General features: G+C 38.5%; 1 protein-coding gene across 2 annotated transcripts in view; it reads left to right on the forward strand.

Annotated features, from left to right (window-relative positions):
- The window catches only part of NOX4 (NADPH oxidase 4), a 187,446-nt gene that overhangs the window by 74,778 nt on the left and 97,088 nt on the right, over positions 1 to 15,580 (forward strand). For both annotated transcript variants that reach the window (XM_005896256.2, XM_005896258.2), the window contains exons 10-11: positions 2,389 to 2,553; positions 2,670 to 2,732. In XM_005896256.2, the coding sequence (XP_005896318.1) occupies positions 2,389 to 2,553; positions 2,670 to 2,732 (228 nt within the window). The remainder of the gene's footprint in view (positions 1 to 2,388; positions 2,554 to 2,669; positions 2,733 to 15,580) is intronic.

The raw sequence follows: 15,580 nt of genomic DNA on the forward strand, positions 1-15,580 counted from the left end.
TTAGTATGTGTTATTACATAATAGCCAGCCTACTGTTCAATGAGATAGACCTATGATATTACAGAATATAGAAAATTCCTGTTTAACTCATCATATGATCTTTGCAAATTGTGGCACTGATGCTTGCCATAAGAAAGGTGGCAAAGATACGTTCCTTATGCATTGAGAAAAGTGGGTTGAATAAGAACAATAATAGTGAAAAACCTAGTATTACTAATAATAATTATTACAGTATAGTGTAATATTATGTATAATATTATGAACACTAAGCTGTAAAATAAATTTATTGAATGCTTAGTATCATCTGCTAGGGGCTGTGCTAAAATATACTGTATGCTTTTTTAATATTCACAATAACTCTTTGAAGCAATTACCATCATCCTTAATTTTCTGATGAGGAAATTATGGTATAATATTATTATGGTACAATATTATGTATAATATTATAAATACTGAGTTGTAAAATCAGTTTATTGAATGCTTGATATTATCTGCTTCAAAGTCAAGTCAAGTCGCTCAGTCGTGTCTGACTCTTTGCGACCCCATGGACTATAGCCCACCAGGCTTCTGCATCCATGGGATTTTCCAGGCAAGAATACTGGAGTGGGTTGCCATTATCTGCTTGGGGCTGTGCTAAAATACATTATATGCATTTTTTTTAATATTCACAATAACTCTTTGAAGTAATTATTGTCAGCCTTAATTTTCTGATGAGGAAATTGTGGCTTAAATATGTAAATATACTCTGACCAACCTCTATAAACTAACATGTAGGAAAAGAAGAATACAAAACCAAATTACCTTGCTCTTACGAAACCTCTTCCCCAAATAGCCAACTAGTAGTTTGGTAAGAGTCATAATCTTCCCTTGTAGCCATGGGAGCTGCCCACGTGGATATTACACCCTGTATTCTGTGTCTGTACCAAATGAAAGTCGGGAAATAGTGAAATTGAATGTCTGTTTTAAGAAGAAAGGGGAGTCGAAAGATAGTGATTTGTAGATGCCTTTGGAATGAGTGTGTTAGTCTTGTTTTCTTATTAATAACAGTCCTCTAGATTTCTTTTAAGCTTTACAATCTTCAGAGCTTTTCTGGCTTCACACAATGGTTTATGTTAGGGAAGGCAGGTATTGTGAGTCCCATTTTACTTGTGTGATGCCCAAAGGCTAAGCAACTGTCCCAAAGTTGCAGAGGTTGTCCTGTGATGCTTACTCTGCACACAGTTCCTAACTGTTGGGTTGGCCAAAAAGTTCGTTTGGGTTTTTCTATAAGATGGGAATGCAAAAATCTGAATAAACTTTTTGGCCAACCCAATAAATGTGAGGAGCAGGCATGATTTGCATGGAAGGAAGAAGGACCTTCTGAAATAACTCTATAGATTAGGTTTTAAAAGGTGACCATGAAAATACATTTGGGTTGGGGGCCTCCAAGTTTTGAGGGAGATAAAGTGTGTAGTTGTAGGAGAAAGGTTGACCACACAGGCTATGCACTTATCCTGGGATCAGGGTTATGCCTCCAGCATACATGCAAAATTGTCATGGTTTCCAAATTCTAAATAGTATCTTCTGTTCATATCATATTATGTAAAAGTAAATTGTGAACAACACATGTGGTATGCCCATGCTTAAAAATATGTGCATACATATTTTACATTGGTTATACATTTTGTATATGTATATTATGCATGCATATTGTGTGCATTAAAAATACCTAGGGTTCTCATTTTTTTAAACAAATATTGGACTGGTACATTTTTTACTAAAATACTCCAGATTTACTTGAGCTTTTACTTCTCTTTCTTCTTCCTTTAGAGAAAGATATTGTATATATACAACATATATTCTTGTGGGCCCAGAAGGATATATGAAACAATAAACCACCTGTTAATGGTAGTTATACCCTTGATAGTGGCAAGATAATTTGGTTTTGTATTCTTTTTCTCCTACATGTTAGTTTATAGAGGTTGGTCAGAGTATATTTACATATTTAAGCCACAATTTCCTCATCAGAAAATTAAGGCTGACAATAATTGCTTCAAAGAGTTATTGTGAATATTAAAAAAATGCATGTATTTTAGCACAGCCCCAAGCAGATAATATCAAGCATTCAATAAACTGATTTTACAACTCAGTATTTATAATATTATAGGATAGGGTAGGGTCCTGACATTACTTTCCCTTCTATTTTATACTTTACTCTTGTTTCAGTAAGTTGCAGTGAGCATCTGTTGCTTTTTACTCATTTTTCTTTACACTTTGTTATTTCAAATACAGATTAAATTATCATTGCTGTATTATTACTGTAATGTGTCAAATAAGCAGTGAGGCAGGATATAAAGAGTCCTATAACACAAGTATTTCTTAAAGTGTATTTCAAAAATTCTCCATTAGACCTGGCTTTGGATTTCTGGACCTTTGTGCCTATATTGTGCTGAAAGGCTTTACAGGTGTATCCGGAGCAACAAGCCAGTCACCATCATCTCAGTCACAAGTCATCCGTCAGATGTCGTGGAAATCCGAATGGTCAAAGAAAATTTTAAAGCAAGACCTGGCCAGGTGAGTCAGTGTCCAGCAACTTTTAAAATACCGTTATTCTGTTTTTTCAAAATTAGCATTATTAAGATATTTGAACTTCTTTCTTGGTCATTTAAAAGTTGTTTGTTGTTTTTTAGTATATTATTCTACATTGTCCCAGTGTGTCTGCATTAGAAAACCATCCATTTACTCTCACAATGGTAAGAAACTTGTTTTTGGATTTTCTAATGTTTCGAATGAAATGCATCTTTCTCTTTGTGCGTGTATGCACTCCACCTCATTCTAAAAATCATTCAAGGCTGTCACAATATTCTTAATGTTTAAGTAAACCATCTTTTTACAAGAAATATAATTACCTAGACAGAAACTTCGTAACCATTAATTATTTTCTTAAAATTTAAACTTCAGGAAATATTATGTTTAATTTATAAAATATTTTTGATTCAAAATGCAGAAAATTTCCTGAATATTTAGACTCTTCTTTTTATAAAATATGTACCAAATTATAAAATGTGCATGATTTTCTTTAGAGAAATTAAATTTAAGGAACTAGAATACTGTGGGTTGAGATGGAAGCATAAGAAAATGTTTAGAAAAGAAAAAGCTCAGTGTAATTGGCATCTAGGCTGTGTATGGAGAAGGAAAAGGAAAATCAAGTCAGAAAAATAAAATAGAGCAAATAATGCGGGGAAATCTAGCTAAATCATGGTATCATCAAATATTGTTAGCCCATTTCCTAATATTATTTTTTGCCTTATACAAATGGCATGAGCCCATTATGAAAAAAGTAAATAATTCAGAAGCATATAGGATCACATCATAACTTTTCCTCATTACCCCTCTCCCAAGTCCTGTTCTTGAGTTTGACAAAGTCTTACAGATATTTTCTTACATTCTTTGGCATATATGGGTGTCTGCCATTCATTTGCTGGATCCTTTGTTTTAAAGTTTTCTTTTTTCACTCACCAATAGATCATGGACAACTTTCCATGTTATGTATTTGTAAATGCCTCATTATTTTTAATCACTGTATGTCACAGTAGAAACACAATGTAATTTATTTAATATTTTCCATTGATGATGGAGGTTAGGATTTTATTCAGTTTCTAACAAAAGTAACTGAGACAGGGACCACATGTTTACATGTTAGAATTGAACAAATTATGGGGGGAGGTCCAGGAAAACAGCGTGTTGACGTGCTAAAGTTTAGAGATGGAGTTCTGCTGGAATTGGCTGTGCTGTCTGCAGGTCACTTCAATCGTGTCCAACTCTTTGTGACCCCATGGACTGTAGCCCTCCAGGCCCCTCTGTCCATGGGATTTTCCAGGCAAGAATACTGGAGTGGGTTACCATGCCCTATCCAGGAGATCTACCCGACCCAGGATAGAACCTGTGTCTCTTATGTCTCCTGCATTGGCAGACAGTTCTTAATCACTAGCATGATCTGGAAAGCTCCTATTGGAACCGCTGTTAAATGTAATGTATTATTCAAGTTGAAAACTTGGAAACCTTGGCCAAGTTACTTCATCTTTTTTGTACATTCATTTCTTAGTGTAATATTATTATAAAAACAGTAGCTATTCACACACACCTTATGAGTTCAGATGAACTACTACAAATAAAGCACATAGAACACAATCTGAAATGTGAAAATTATCAAGCATGTCAATTTATGTTAGCAAGTCTTATAATTTTTATTTGCAGTTTGAATTTGCCCCTTGAGAGCATGTAATTGTGAAGATGGCTAGGCCAGAAATATTTGTATTTAAGGAATAACACAAACCAAGAGAAAGTGTCAAATGTTTAAAGAAAAAGCAGGAGTTATTTATCTAATCCCTTATGATTATGCAGTGGAGATGAAGAGTAGACTCAAGGGATTAGATGTGGTAGACAGCGTCTGAAGAACTGTGCATGGAAGTTCATACTATTGAACAGGAACCAGTGACTAAAACCATCCCAAAGAAAAAGAAATGCAAAAAGACAAAGTGGTTGTCTGAGGAGGCTTAACAAATAGCTGAGGAAAGAAGAGAAGTGAAAGGCAAGGAAGTAAAGGAAAAGTATACCAAACTGAAAACAGAGTCCCAGAGAATAGAAGGAGAGATAAGAAAGCCTTCTTACATGAACAAAGAAATAGAGGAAAACAACAGAATGGGAAAGACTTTCTCTTTTAGAGATCTCTTCTAGAAAACTAGAGATATCAAGGGAACATTTCATGCAAGGATGGGCATGATAAAGGACAGAAATGATAAGGACCTAACAGAAGCAAAAGGTATTAAGCAGAGGTAGCAAGAGTACACAGGAGAACTATACAGAAAGGTCTTAATGACCTGGATAACCATGATGGTGTGATCACTCACCTAGAACCTTACATCCTGCAGTGTGAAGGCAAGTGGACCTTAGGAAGCATTACTGTGCATGAAGCTAGTGGAAGTAATAGAATTCTAGATGAGCTATTTGAAATCCTAAAAGATGATGCTGTTAAAGTGCTGCACTCGATATGTCAGCAAATGTGGAAAACTCACCAGTGGCCACAGGACTGGAAAAGGTCAGTTTTCATTCCAGTTCTAAAGAAGAGCACTGCCAAAGAATGTTAAAACTATCATACTATACTCTATCAATTACCAAATTGTGTTCAAGGACAGAAGAGCCTGGAGGGCTACAGTCCATAGGTCCACAAAGAATTGGACAAGACTGAGCAATTGATGCTTTCACTTTCTTTCAGCAAGGTAAAGCTCAAAATCCTTGAAGCTAGTCTTAGCAGCATGTGAACTGAGAACTTGCTGGTGTACAAGCTGAGTTTAGAAAAGGCAGAGGAACCAGAGTCAAATTGTAAACATTTTTTGGATCACAGAGAAAGGAAAGGAGTTCCAGAAAAAATCTACTTCTGCTTCATTGACAATAGCCTCTGACTGTGTGGATCAGTTAAAACTGAAAAATTTTTAAAGAGATGGGAATGCCAGACCAACTTACCTGTCTCCTAAAAAAACCTGTATTCAGGTCAAGAAGCAGCAGTTAGAACAGAACATGGAACAACAGACTAGTTCCAAGTTGGGAAAGAGTACATCAAGACTGTATATTGTCATCCTGTTTATTTAACTTATATTCAGAGTACATCATGAAAAAAACTGGACTGGATGAATCACACGCTGGAATCAAGATAGTTGGGAGAAATATCAACAACCTCAGATATGATACCACTCTAATGGTAGAAAATGAAGAGGAATTAAGAGCCCCTTGATGAGGGTGAAACAGGAGAGTTGGCTTAAAATTCAGCATTTAAAAAATGAAGATCATGGCATCTGGTCCCATCACTTCATGGCAAGTAGAAGGGGGAAAAGTAAAAACAGTGACAGATTTTCTTTTGTTGATCTCCAGAATCATTGCCAATTGTGACTGCACCCATAAAATTGAAAAGACACTTTCTCTTTGGAAGCAAAGCTATGACAAACCTAGACAGCATATTAAAAAGCAGAGACATCACATTACTGACAAAGGTCCACATAGTCAAAGCTTTGGTTTTTCCAGTAGACATGTATGGATGTGAGAGTTGGACCATATAGAAGACTGAGCACTGAAGAATTGATGCCTTCAAACTGTGGTGCTAGAAAAGACTCTTGAGAGTCCCATGGACAGCAGGGAGATCAAACCAGTCCATCCTAAAGGAAATCAGTCCTGAATATTCATTGGAATATTCATTCAGCTGAAGCTGAAACTTCAATACTTTGGCCACTTGTTGCGAAGAACTGACTCAATGGAAAAGACCCCAATACTGGGAAATATTAAAGGTGGGAGGAGAAGAGGGTGGCAGAGGATGAGATGTTAGGTAGCACCACCAACTCAATGGATATGAATTTGAGCAAACTCTGGGAGATAGTGAAGGATGAGGAAGCCTTGAAATCCCAAGGTGTAGAAATATGACTAAAAGGTTCAAAGTTTTATTGTTATAGTTCAGCTGCTCAGTCCTGTCCGACTCTTTCTGACCCCATGGACTAGAGCTTGCCAGGCTCTTCTATCCATGGGATTTCCCAGACAAGAATATTGGAGTGGGTTACCATTTCCTTCTCCATCAGAGTGTGTTGGATGAGGCAAAAAGGGTGGATGCCTGGGATTCTGTATCCATCATAGTTTTTCTTCTCTCTTACTTTCTTCAATTAAGACAAGATTTTTCCTTATTCTTTCTGCTGCTTCTAGGACATTTCTTTGGTTCTCTTAAACGAACGTGGTTCTCTGAAGATTCCCTAAGAAAAACAAGGGGAAAAGGACCTAAAATAGTTTGGAAAATAGTGCTTACAAAAATCACTTAAAAATTCACAATGTCTTTTACCCCATTAATGGTTTATCAAACATTCTTTAACAAATAGTGCCATTAAATTTTACTCATCCATTTTTTAAACCCATTTTTACTTTCTCACTCTAAGTTCTTTGTCTAAACTAATCTCTTTGCCCTGGGAACCAATTATTGTGTCTTCCATTTATTCACACCCCAAATACCACACATTCTCTTGACCTTTTCCTCTTATAAGACACTGCATATTCTCTTCAGCAATTAGTGCCATTAAATTACTTGTTTAATGCCTGTTTCTCAGGTGCTAAAGAATCTGCCTGCAAGGCAGGAGAACCAAATTCAATCCCTGGGTTAGGAAGATCCCCTGGAGAAGGGCGTGGGAACCAACAACAATATTCTTGCCTGGAGAATCCCTCAGACAGAGGACCCTGGCAAGCTACTGTCCATGGGGTAGCAAAGGATTGGACACAACTGAATGACTAACATTTCCTCCTAGACCATAAGATTCAGGAGCCCTTTGAAGGATACATTCATAGTTCAGTGTCTGGTACACAGAGTAACACAATATATATCTGTTGAAAGAGTAAAAAACACTTAATATATAGTCAGTGTTTGGGACTTACCTTGAGAAATATTTAAAAGATGGATTATCTTTTCCTGCCATCTCTTACTTGAAAGATAAAGGCAGAGAAAAGAAAAAGAGGAATTAAGGAGAAACATATTGAAAAGCAGAGACATTACTTTGCCAACAAAGGTCCGTCTAGTCAAGGCTATGGTTTTTCCTGTGGTCATGTATGGATGTGAGAGTTGGACTGTGAAGAAAGCTGAGCGCTGAAGAATTGATGCTTTTGAACTGTGGTTTTGGAGAAGACTCTTGAGAGTCCCTTGGACTGCAAGGAGATCCAACCAGTCCATTCTGAAGGAGATCAGCCCTGGGTATTCCTGGAAGGAATGATGCTAAAGCTGAAACTCCAGTACTTTGGCCACCTCATGTGAAGAGTTGACTCATTGGAAAAGACTCTGATGCTGGGAGGGATTGGGGCAGGAGGAGAAGGGGACGACGGAGGATGAGATGGCTGGATGGCATCACTGACTTGATGGACGTGAGTCTCAGTGAACTCTGGGAGTTGGTGATGGACAGGAGGCCTGGCATGCTGCGATTCATGGGGTCTCAAAGAGTCGGACACGACTGAGCGACTGAACTGAACTGAACTCAAGGAGAAGCAAGAAATGCTTTGGCTGACATGACTGTCAGTCAAAGAGCCAGCTTCCAGTCAGATTCTGAGTCTAATCTTTAAGGTCATCATGACTATCTTTAGCTTCGAAAAGGAGCGGGAAATGTACTTGTGACAAAGTTGGCTGGGGAAGAACCACCAAAGTCAAGTGCAAACAGTTTCCTGAGAATGTCTGGTCAGAGCCAGCACGTCATTTTTCACTTCTACTGCCCCATTCTCAGGGCTACCAATGGAAAATTACTTGTTCCTAATTTCTGTTGGTAATTTGACATTTTGAACTGTGGTGCTGGAGAAGACTTTTGAGAGTCCCTTGGACAGCAAGGAGATCAAACCGGTCAGCCCTAAAGGAAATCAAACTTGAATATTCACTGGAAAGACTGATGCTAAAGGCAGAGCTCCAATACTTTGGCCACCTGATGAAACGAGCTGACTCACTGGAAAAGACCCTGATGCTTGGAAAGACTGAAGGCAGGAGAAGGGGGCGACAGAGGATGAGAAGGTTGGATGGCATACCAACTCAGTGAACATCACTTTGAGCAAACTCCAGGAGATGCTGAACGACAGGGAAGCCTGGTGTGCTGCAGTCCATGGGGTCACAAAGAATTGGACATGACTGAGCGACTGAGCAACATTTGCCAAATGCTCTCAGTATTTTTAGGTTTGCCTTGCAACCTGTAGGTCAAAATAGATCTTGTCTTTGCAAGTGTATGTTTTATATTCACATCCATCCTTATTTTAAACATGGGTTTTTTTCATATGTTTTGATTATGCCTTATTAAACATCAATGTAAGGTTTGATTGTTTTAAAAATAATTATATCTCATAGATATTTTAAATTGCAACAATACTTGGCTTCCCAAAAGAATTTTCAAGGCAAAGGAAGATTCTTTTCATCAGACCATCTGTGTACGATGCATTTTGTGTAGGCTTAGGAAACGACTTGTAGCCCTCCCAGATTTGGGGTTTTGCTAGCTGGCTCACTCATACCATCCCCTAAGGGAGTTTCTGTTTTCATAAAAAAGAAAAGTGGTGAATCGTCTTGCTGCCTGGAGATGAATTTGAGTAAAGCAAAAACATTTCTGGGCTAAATGTTACATTATGCTATTATGTTAATTTACTGTCTTTTCCTGCCATTTCCTTCTTTTGTACAATTACTTCTGTTTGGCACTTACATGTAAAATGAATGCTTTTCAAGCATTTTCACTGGCTAGTTCCTTTATGGGTTCCTTTGAAATAAAACAAAGCAAAACAAAGGGACTTCTCGTATGCCAAACCCCACTAAAATTTTATACACATCTTGTCTTTGTCAAGGATAACAGTACCTACTAATTAAATGCCTAAGAGGTTCCTTCTTAAACTTTGAAAATATTACATTATTTAATTCTTCTACAATTTCAAAGATGTGTATTATTAACTCTTATGATGCAGAAAATAATGTGACTCGAAGATATCAAATAACATAATTGATTAGTGACACAGGCAAGACAGAAACACAGACCTGCCTGTCTGAAAGGTGTTGTCAGCTATTCCACCCTGGCTGGCTCCTGCCTCACTCCTGACCATGTTTAGTGCATTCCTATTTCTAAAATCCTGTGGCTTTAGGACATACATGTTGCAGTCAAGAAAAAATAATTATTGTTTTAAAGAGAAATTTACTGAAACTATAAAAATGTATTTTCAGGAGAAATATGCAATTGAAAGTTTTATATTGTCTACACTACTCAGCTCTTCTAATATTGTGGAAAGTTGAAAGTCAAGTAAATTCCCCTGCTAGAAAAGTCTAATACTTACTTTAATATAGTGTACCAATATAAGGAAAATTTAAATATATAAAATATACATTGGTCACAAATTCAAGTTGCTTGAATTTCATCTAATTTTTAAAATGGAGATTCAGTTCAGTTCAGTTTAGTTGCTCAGTCATGTTCAACTCTTAGCGACCCCACGGATTGCAGCATGCAGGCCTCCCTGTCCATCACCAACTCCTGGAATGTACTCAGACTCATGTCCATTGTGTCGGTGATGCCATCAAACAGTCTCATCCTCTGACATCCTCTTCTCCTCCTGCCTTCAATCTTTCCCAGCATCAGGGTCTTTTCCAGTGTGTCAGTTCTTCATATCAAGTGGCCAAAGTATTGGAGTTTCAGCTTCAACATTGGTCGTTCCAATGAATGTTTGGGACTGATTTCCTTTAGGATGGACTGGTTGGATCTCCTTGCAGTCCAAGGAACTCTCAAGAGTCTTCTCCAACACCACAGTTTAAAAGCATCAATCCTTTGGCACTCTCTTTATAGTTAAACTCTCCCATCCATAAATGACTACTGGAAAAACCATAGCTTTGACTAGATGGATCTTTGTTGGCAAAGTAATGTCTCTGCTTTTTAATATGTTGTCTAGGTTGGTGGTAGTTTTTCTTGCAAGGAGCAAGTGTCTTTTAATTTCATGTCTGCAGTCACACAATCTGCAGTGATTTTGGAGCCCCCCAAATAAAGTCTGTCACTGTTTCCATTGTTTCTCCTTCTATTTGCCATAAAGTGATGGGACCAGATGCCATGATCTTAGTTTTCTGAATGTTGAGTTTTAAGCCAAGTTTTTCACTCTCCTCTTGTACTTTCATTAAGAGACTCTTTAGTTCTTCTTCACTTTCTGCCATAAGGGTGGTGTCATCTGCTAAAAGCTTGGTGTCATCTGCCTATCTGAGGTTACTGATATTTTTCCCGGCAATCTTGATTCCAGCTTGCGCTTCTTCAGCCTGGAATTTCTCATGATGTACTTTGCATATAAGTTAAATAAGCCCGGTGACAGTAGACAGCCTTGACGTACTCCTTTCCCAATTTGGAACAGTCTATTGTTCCATATCCAGTTCTAACTGTTGCTTCTCTACCTGCATGCAGATTTCTGAGGAGCCAGGACAGGTGGTCTGGTTTTCTCATCTCTTTAAGAATTTTCCACAGTTTTTTGTGATCCACACAGTCAAAGGCTTTGGCATAGTCAATAAAGCAAAAGTATATGTTTTCCTGAAACTCTCTTGCTTTTTCAATGATCAGCGGATGTTGAAATTTGATCTCTGGTTCCTCTGCATTTTCTAAATCTAGCTTGAACATCTGGAAGTTCATGGTTCACGTATTGCTGAAGCCTGGATTGGAGAATTTTGAGCATTACTTTACTAGCATGTGAGATGAGTGCAATTGTGCGGTAGTGTGAGCATTCTTTGGCATTGCCTTTCTTTGGAATTGGAATGAAAACTGACCTTTTCCAGTCCTGTGGCCACTGTTGAGTTTTCCAAATTTGTTGGCATATTGAGTGCAGCACTTTCACAGCATCATCTTTCAGGATCTGAAATAGCTCAACTGGAATTCCATCACCTCCACTAGCTTTGTTCGTAGTGATGCTTTCTAAGGCCCACTTGACTTCACATTCCAGGATGTCTGGCTCTAGGTCAGTGATCACACCATCGTGATTATCTGGGCCATGAAGATCTTTTTTGTACAGTTTTTCTTTGTATTCTTGCCACCTCTTCTTAACGTCTTCTGGTTTTGTTAGGTCCTACTATTTTTGTCCTTTATTGTGCTCATCTTTGCATGAAGTGTTCCCTTGGTATCTCTAATTTCCCTGAAGAGATCTCTAGTCTTTCCCATTCTATTGTTTTCCTCTATTTCTTTGCATTGATTGCTGAGGAAGGCTTTCTTATCTCTCCTTGCTATTCTTTGAAACTCTGCATTCTAATGGGTATATCTTTCTTTTCTCCTTTGCCTTTTGCTTCTCTTCTTTTCTCAGCTATTTGTAAGGCCTCCTCAGAGAACCGTTTTACCTTTTTGCATTTCTTTTTCTTGGGGATGGTTTTGATCACTGCCTCCTGTACAATGTCACCAACCTCCATCCATAGTTCTTCAAGCACTCTGTCTATCAGATCTAATCCCTTGAATCTGTTTGTCACTTCTGCTATATAATCATAAGGGATTTTTTTAGGTCATACCTGAATGGTCTAGTAGTTTTCCCTACTTTCTTCAATTTAAGTCTGAATTTGGCAATAAGGAGTTCATGATCTGAGCCACAGTCAGCTCCCGTTCTTGTTTTTGCTGACTGTATAGAGCTTCTCCATCTTTGGCTGCAAAGAATAAAATCATTCTGATTTGAGCATTGACCATCTGGTGATATCCATGTGTAGAGTCTTCTCTTGTGTTGTTGGAAGAGAGTGTTTGCTATTACCAGCGTGTTCTCTTGGCAAAACTCTGTTAGCCTTTGACCTGCTTCGTTTTGTACTCCAAGGCCAAATTTTCGTGTTACTCTAGGTAACTCTTGGCTTCATACTTTTGCATTCTAATCCCCTATGATGAAGAGGACATCTTTTTTGGGTGTTAATTCTAGAAGGTTTTGTAGGTCTTCATAGAAATGGAGATTATGCTTTTACAACTGAAAATGGAAAAAGTTGGTGCAAAGATAAGGTACAGAAGCACTGTAGTATTTTTCATAATTTCAGTCAAAATAAAGCTAAGTTTTGAGCACTGGTTTAATAGAAACCCAAAGACTGGAGTTTTCATTACTTAGAGTGCTTCATCATTTCTTATACTTGACATTGACTTTGCTACATAAAGAAGGCATGCTAATTTGATGGGTCTTTTCAGAATGTTGTGATTGTTTTTTGCTATAGCACTTGCCTTCTCTCAGGGTACAACCAGCAGGCACATGTTTGGTGACTAAAGTTGATGGAGATCAGAGGGTGTTGTGTAGACCATAGATTTTGGAATCCTGAACAACTTGGATTAGATCCACCACTTACTAGTACTATGATCTTGGACAAGATAATTAACACACATATCCTCTGTTTACTTCTTTATAAAACATGGATAATAATAATAACTGGAACTCAGCATTCAAAAACTAAGATCATGGCATCTAGTCACATCACTTCTTGGCAAATAAATGGGGAAACAATGGAAATAGTGACAGACTTTATTTTCTTGGGCTCCAAAATTACTGCAGATGGTGACTACAGCCAAGAAATTAGAAGACGCTTGCTCCTTGGAAGAAAAGCTATGACAAACCTAGACAGCATATTAAAAAGCACAGACATTACTTTACCAATAAAGGTCTGTCTAGTCAAAACTATGGTTTTTCCAGTAGTCATTTTTGGATGTGAGAGTTGGACCAAAAAAGAAGGCTGAGCTCCAAAGAATTGATGCTTTGAACTGTGGTGTTGGAGAAGACTCTTGAGAGTCCTTTGGACTGCTCCAAGATCCAACCAGTCCATCCTGAAGGAAATAAGTCCTGAGTATTCATTGAAAGGACTGATGCTGAAGCTGAAACTCCAAGACTTTGGCCGCCTAATGCGAAGAGCTGACTCATTTGAAGAGATCCTGATGCTTGGAAAGATTGAAAGTGGGAGGAGAAGGGGACAAAAGAGGATGAGATGGTTGGATGACATCACCGACTCAATAGACATGACTATGAGCAAACTCTGGGAGATAGTGAATGACAGGAGAAGCCTGTTCTGCTGCAGTTCATGGGGTCTCAAAGAGTTGGACATGACTGAGTGACTGAACAATAATGTAGCTCTGCATATGAATTTAAAAGATATCAGATCAGATCAGATCAGTCGCTCAGTCGTGTCCGACTCTTTGCGACCCCATGAATCGCAGCACGCCAGGCCTCCTAAAAGATATAACCAAGTGCTAAGTGTGGTGCTTGGTACACAGTAAGTGCTAAGTCAGTTAGAAATTGTTATGATTTTTTTTTCTGATAATGACTGACCAATCAAAATGGAATTAAACTGAATTTTTTTTTTTTTGCTTCTTTCTCCATCATGAAATAACTGATCGAGCTGTGATCACAGAGTGGTTTAGAAACGGTCATTTGAAGGACTGGTGGTGCCTCTTGTGGTTTACTAGCCCTTAGGATTGGATGTTTCAGGTTGGGCTTCCAGAAAAACAGATTGAGAGTAGAGATTCGCATGCCAGAAATTTGTCAGGGAGTGTGCTTAGATCAAGAGCTTCCTAGGTGGCGTTAGTAGTAAAGATCCTGCCTGGCAATGCAGGAGGCATAAGACAAATGGGTTCTATCCTTGGGTCAGGAAGACTCTCTGAAGGAGGGCATGCCAAGCCACTCCAGTATTCTTGCCTGGAAAATCCCATGAACAGAGGAGTCTGTTGGGCTACAATCCTTGGGGTTGCAAAGATTTGGACATGACTTGGGTGACTTAGTGTGCCCGCACACACAGGCACAGGTCCATATGTGGTAAGGAGTGAGGGACAGATGAGGCAAGATAAAAGTTCAACTGTGATGTAGATGTGACAGAGGCCTCAGCAGGTCACACAGGAGCTCTGGGAGGAAAATGATAGTCCTGAACTGTCCTTCCTTGAAGTCAGGAGGACAAATCCTTATACTCCCAAATTACAGTCCTTGGATTTGATGCTTAGACATGGGTGGAGAAGCTTTCTGCTGTGAATGGTGATTCCTCGGGAGAGTCTCAGAAGTGAACTCAGCAGGCAACACTTTTTAGCAGCTAGGAGATAGGGGAGATGAGAGTTTTAATGCTGAAAACTGGCCAAAGGGAGGAGGGAGGAGGACCTGAACAGTTTCCACTATACATGACAGTTAGATGTTGTTGTTGTTCAAGTACCAAGTCTGTACCACTCTCTGCAACCCCATGAACTGCAGCACGTCAGGCCTCCCCATCCCTCACCATCTCTCAGGGTTTGCCCATGCCCATTTCCATTGAGTCGGTGATGCCATTCAACCACCTCATCCTCCGTCACCCTCTTCTCCTCTGCCTTCAGTCTTTCCCTGTGTGAGGGTCTTATCCAATGAATTGGATAAGTATTGGAGCAATGCAGGAGACCCGCATTTGATCCCTGGGTTGGGAAGATCCTCTGAAGAAGGAAATGGCAACCCACTTCAGTATTCTTGTCTGGAGAATTCCATGGACAGAGGAGCCCGGCGGGCTACAGTCCATAGGGTCACAAAGAGTTAGACACACCTGAGTGACTAGCAGATAGATATATTTAAATTTATGTATGTATATGTGTTTTTATGTTTTTATAACTATAAATATGTAAAAGATGTATTAAAATATACCTTTTGTGAGATAATTCTATTTTCAAAAGTTAAACTTGAGACACATATAAATTCTAGTTTATCGAAAGTTCTTGAACTTTAAAAATGTGTAGTCCAAACAGCAGATTTACTTGTTTCTTTGGCTGCTGTGGGGGAAGGAGGTACCTAAAGCATAAATTATTTAAAGGATCAAAGAAACCAAAGTAACACAGTTGATGACAAAGTTGAAGTCAAAATTCAAGTTTTCTGGTTCTTCTCCATCTTTCAGTCTTTATTGGCTTAAAATCTTGGGTAGAATTCTCATTTTATTTTTGACCAAGTAGTTGATCTCTTAAGTGTTTTCTAGCTGTTCTCTGTAATTACCAAAGTTGGGATTCTCTACCAAAACAAATGCATTAAGGAATGCTCTCATCTAATTTGAAGCATAAATCAGAGATAGTTTTAAAAAAGCCAAAACTTAAGAAAGCATGAAACC

Source organism: Bos mutus, chromosome 29, assembly GCF_027580195.1.
Source record: "Bos mutus isolate GX-2022 chromosome 29, NWIPB_WYAK_1.1, whole genome shotgun sequence".
NCBI lineage: Eukaryota > Metazoa > Chordata > Mammalia > Artiodactyla > Bovidae > Bos > Bos mutus.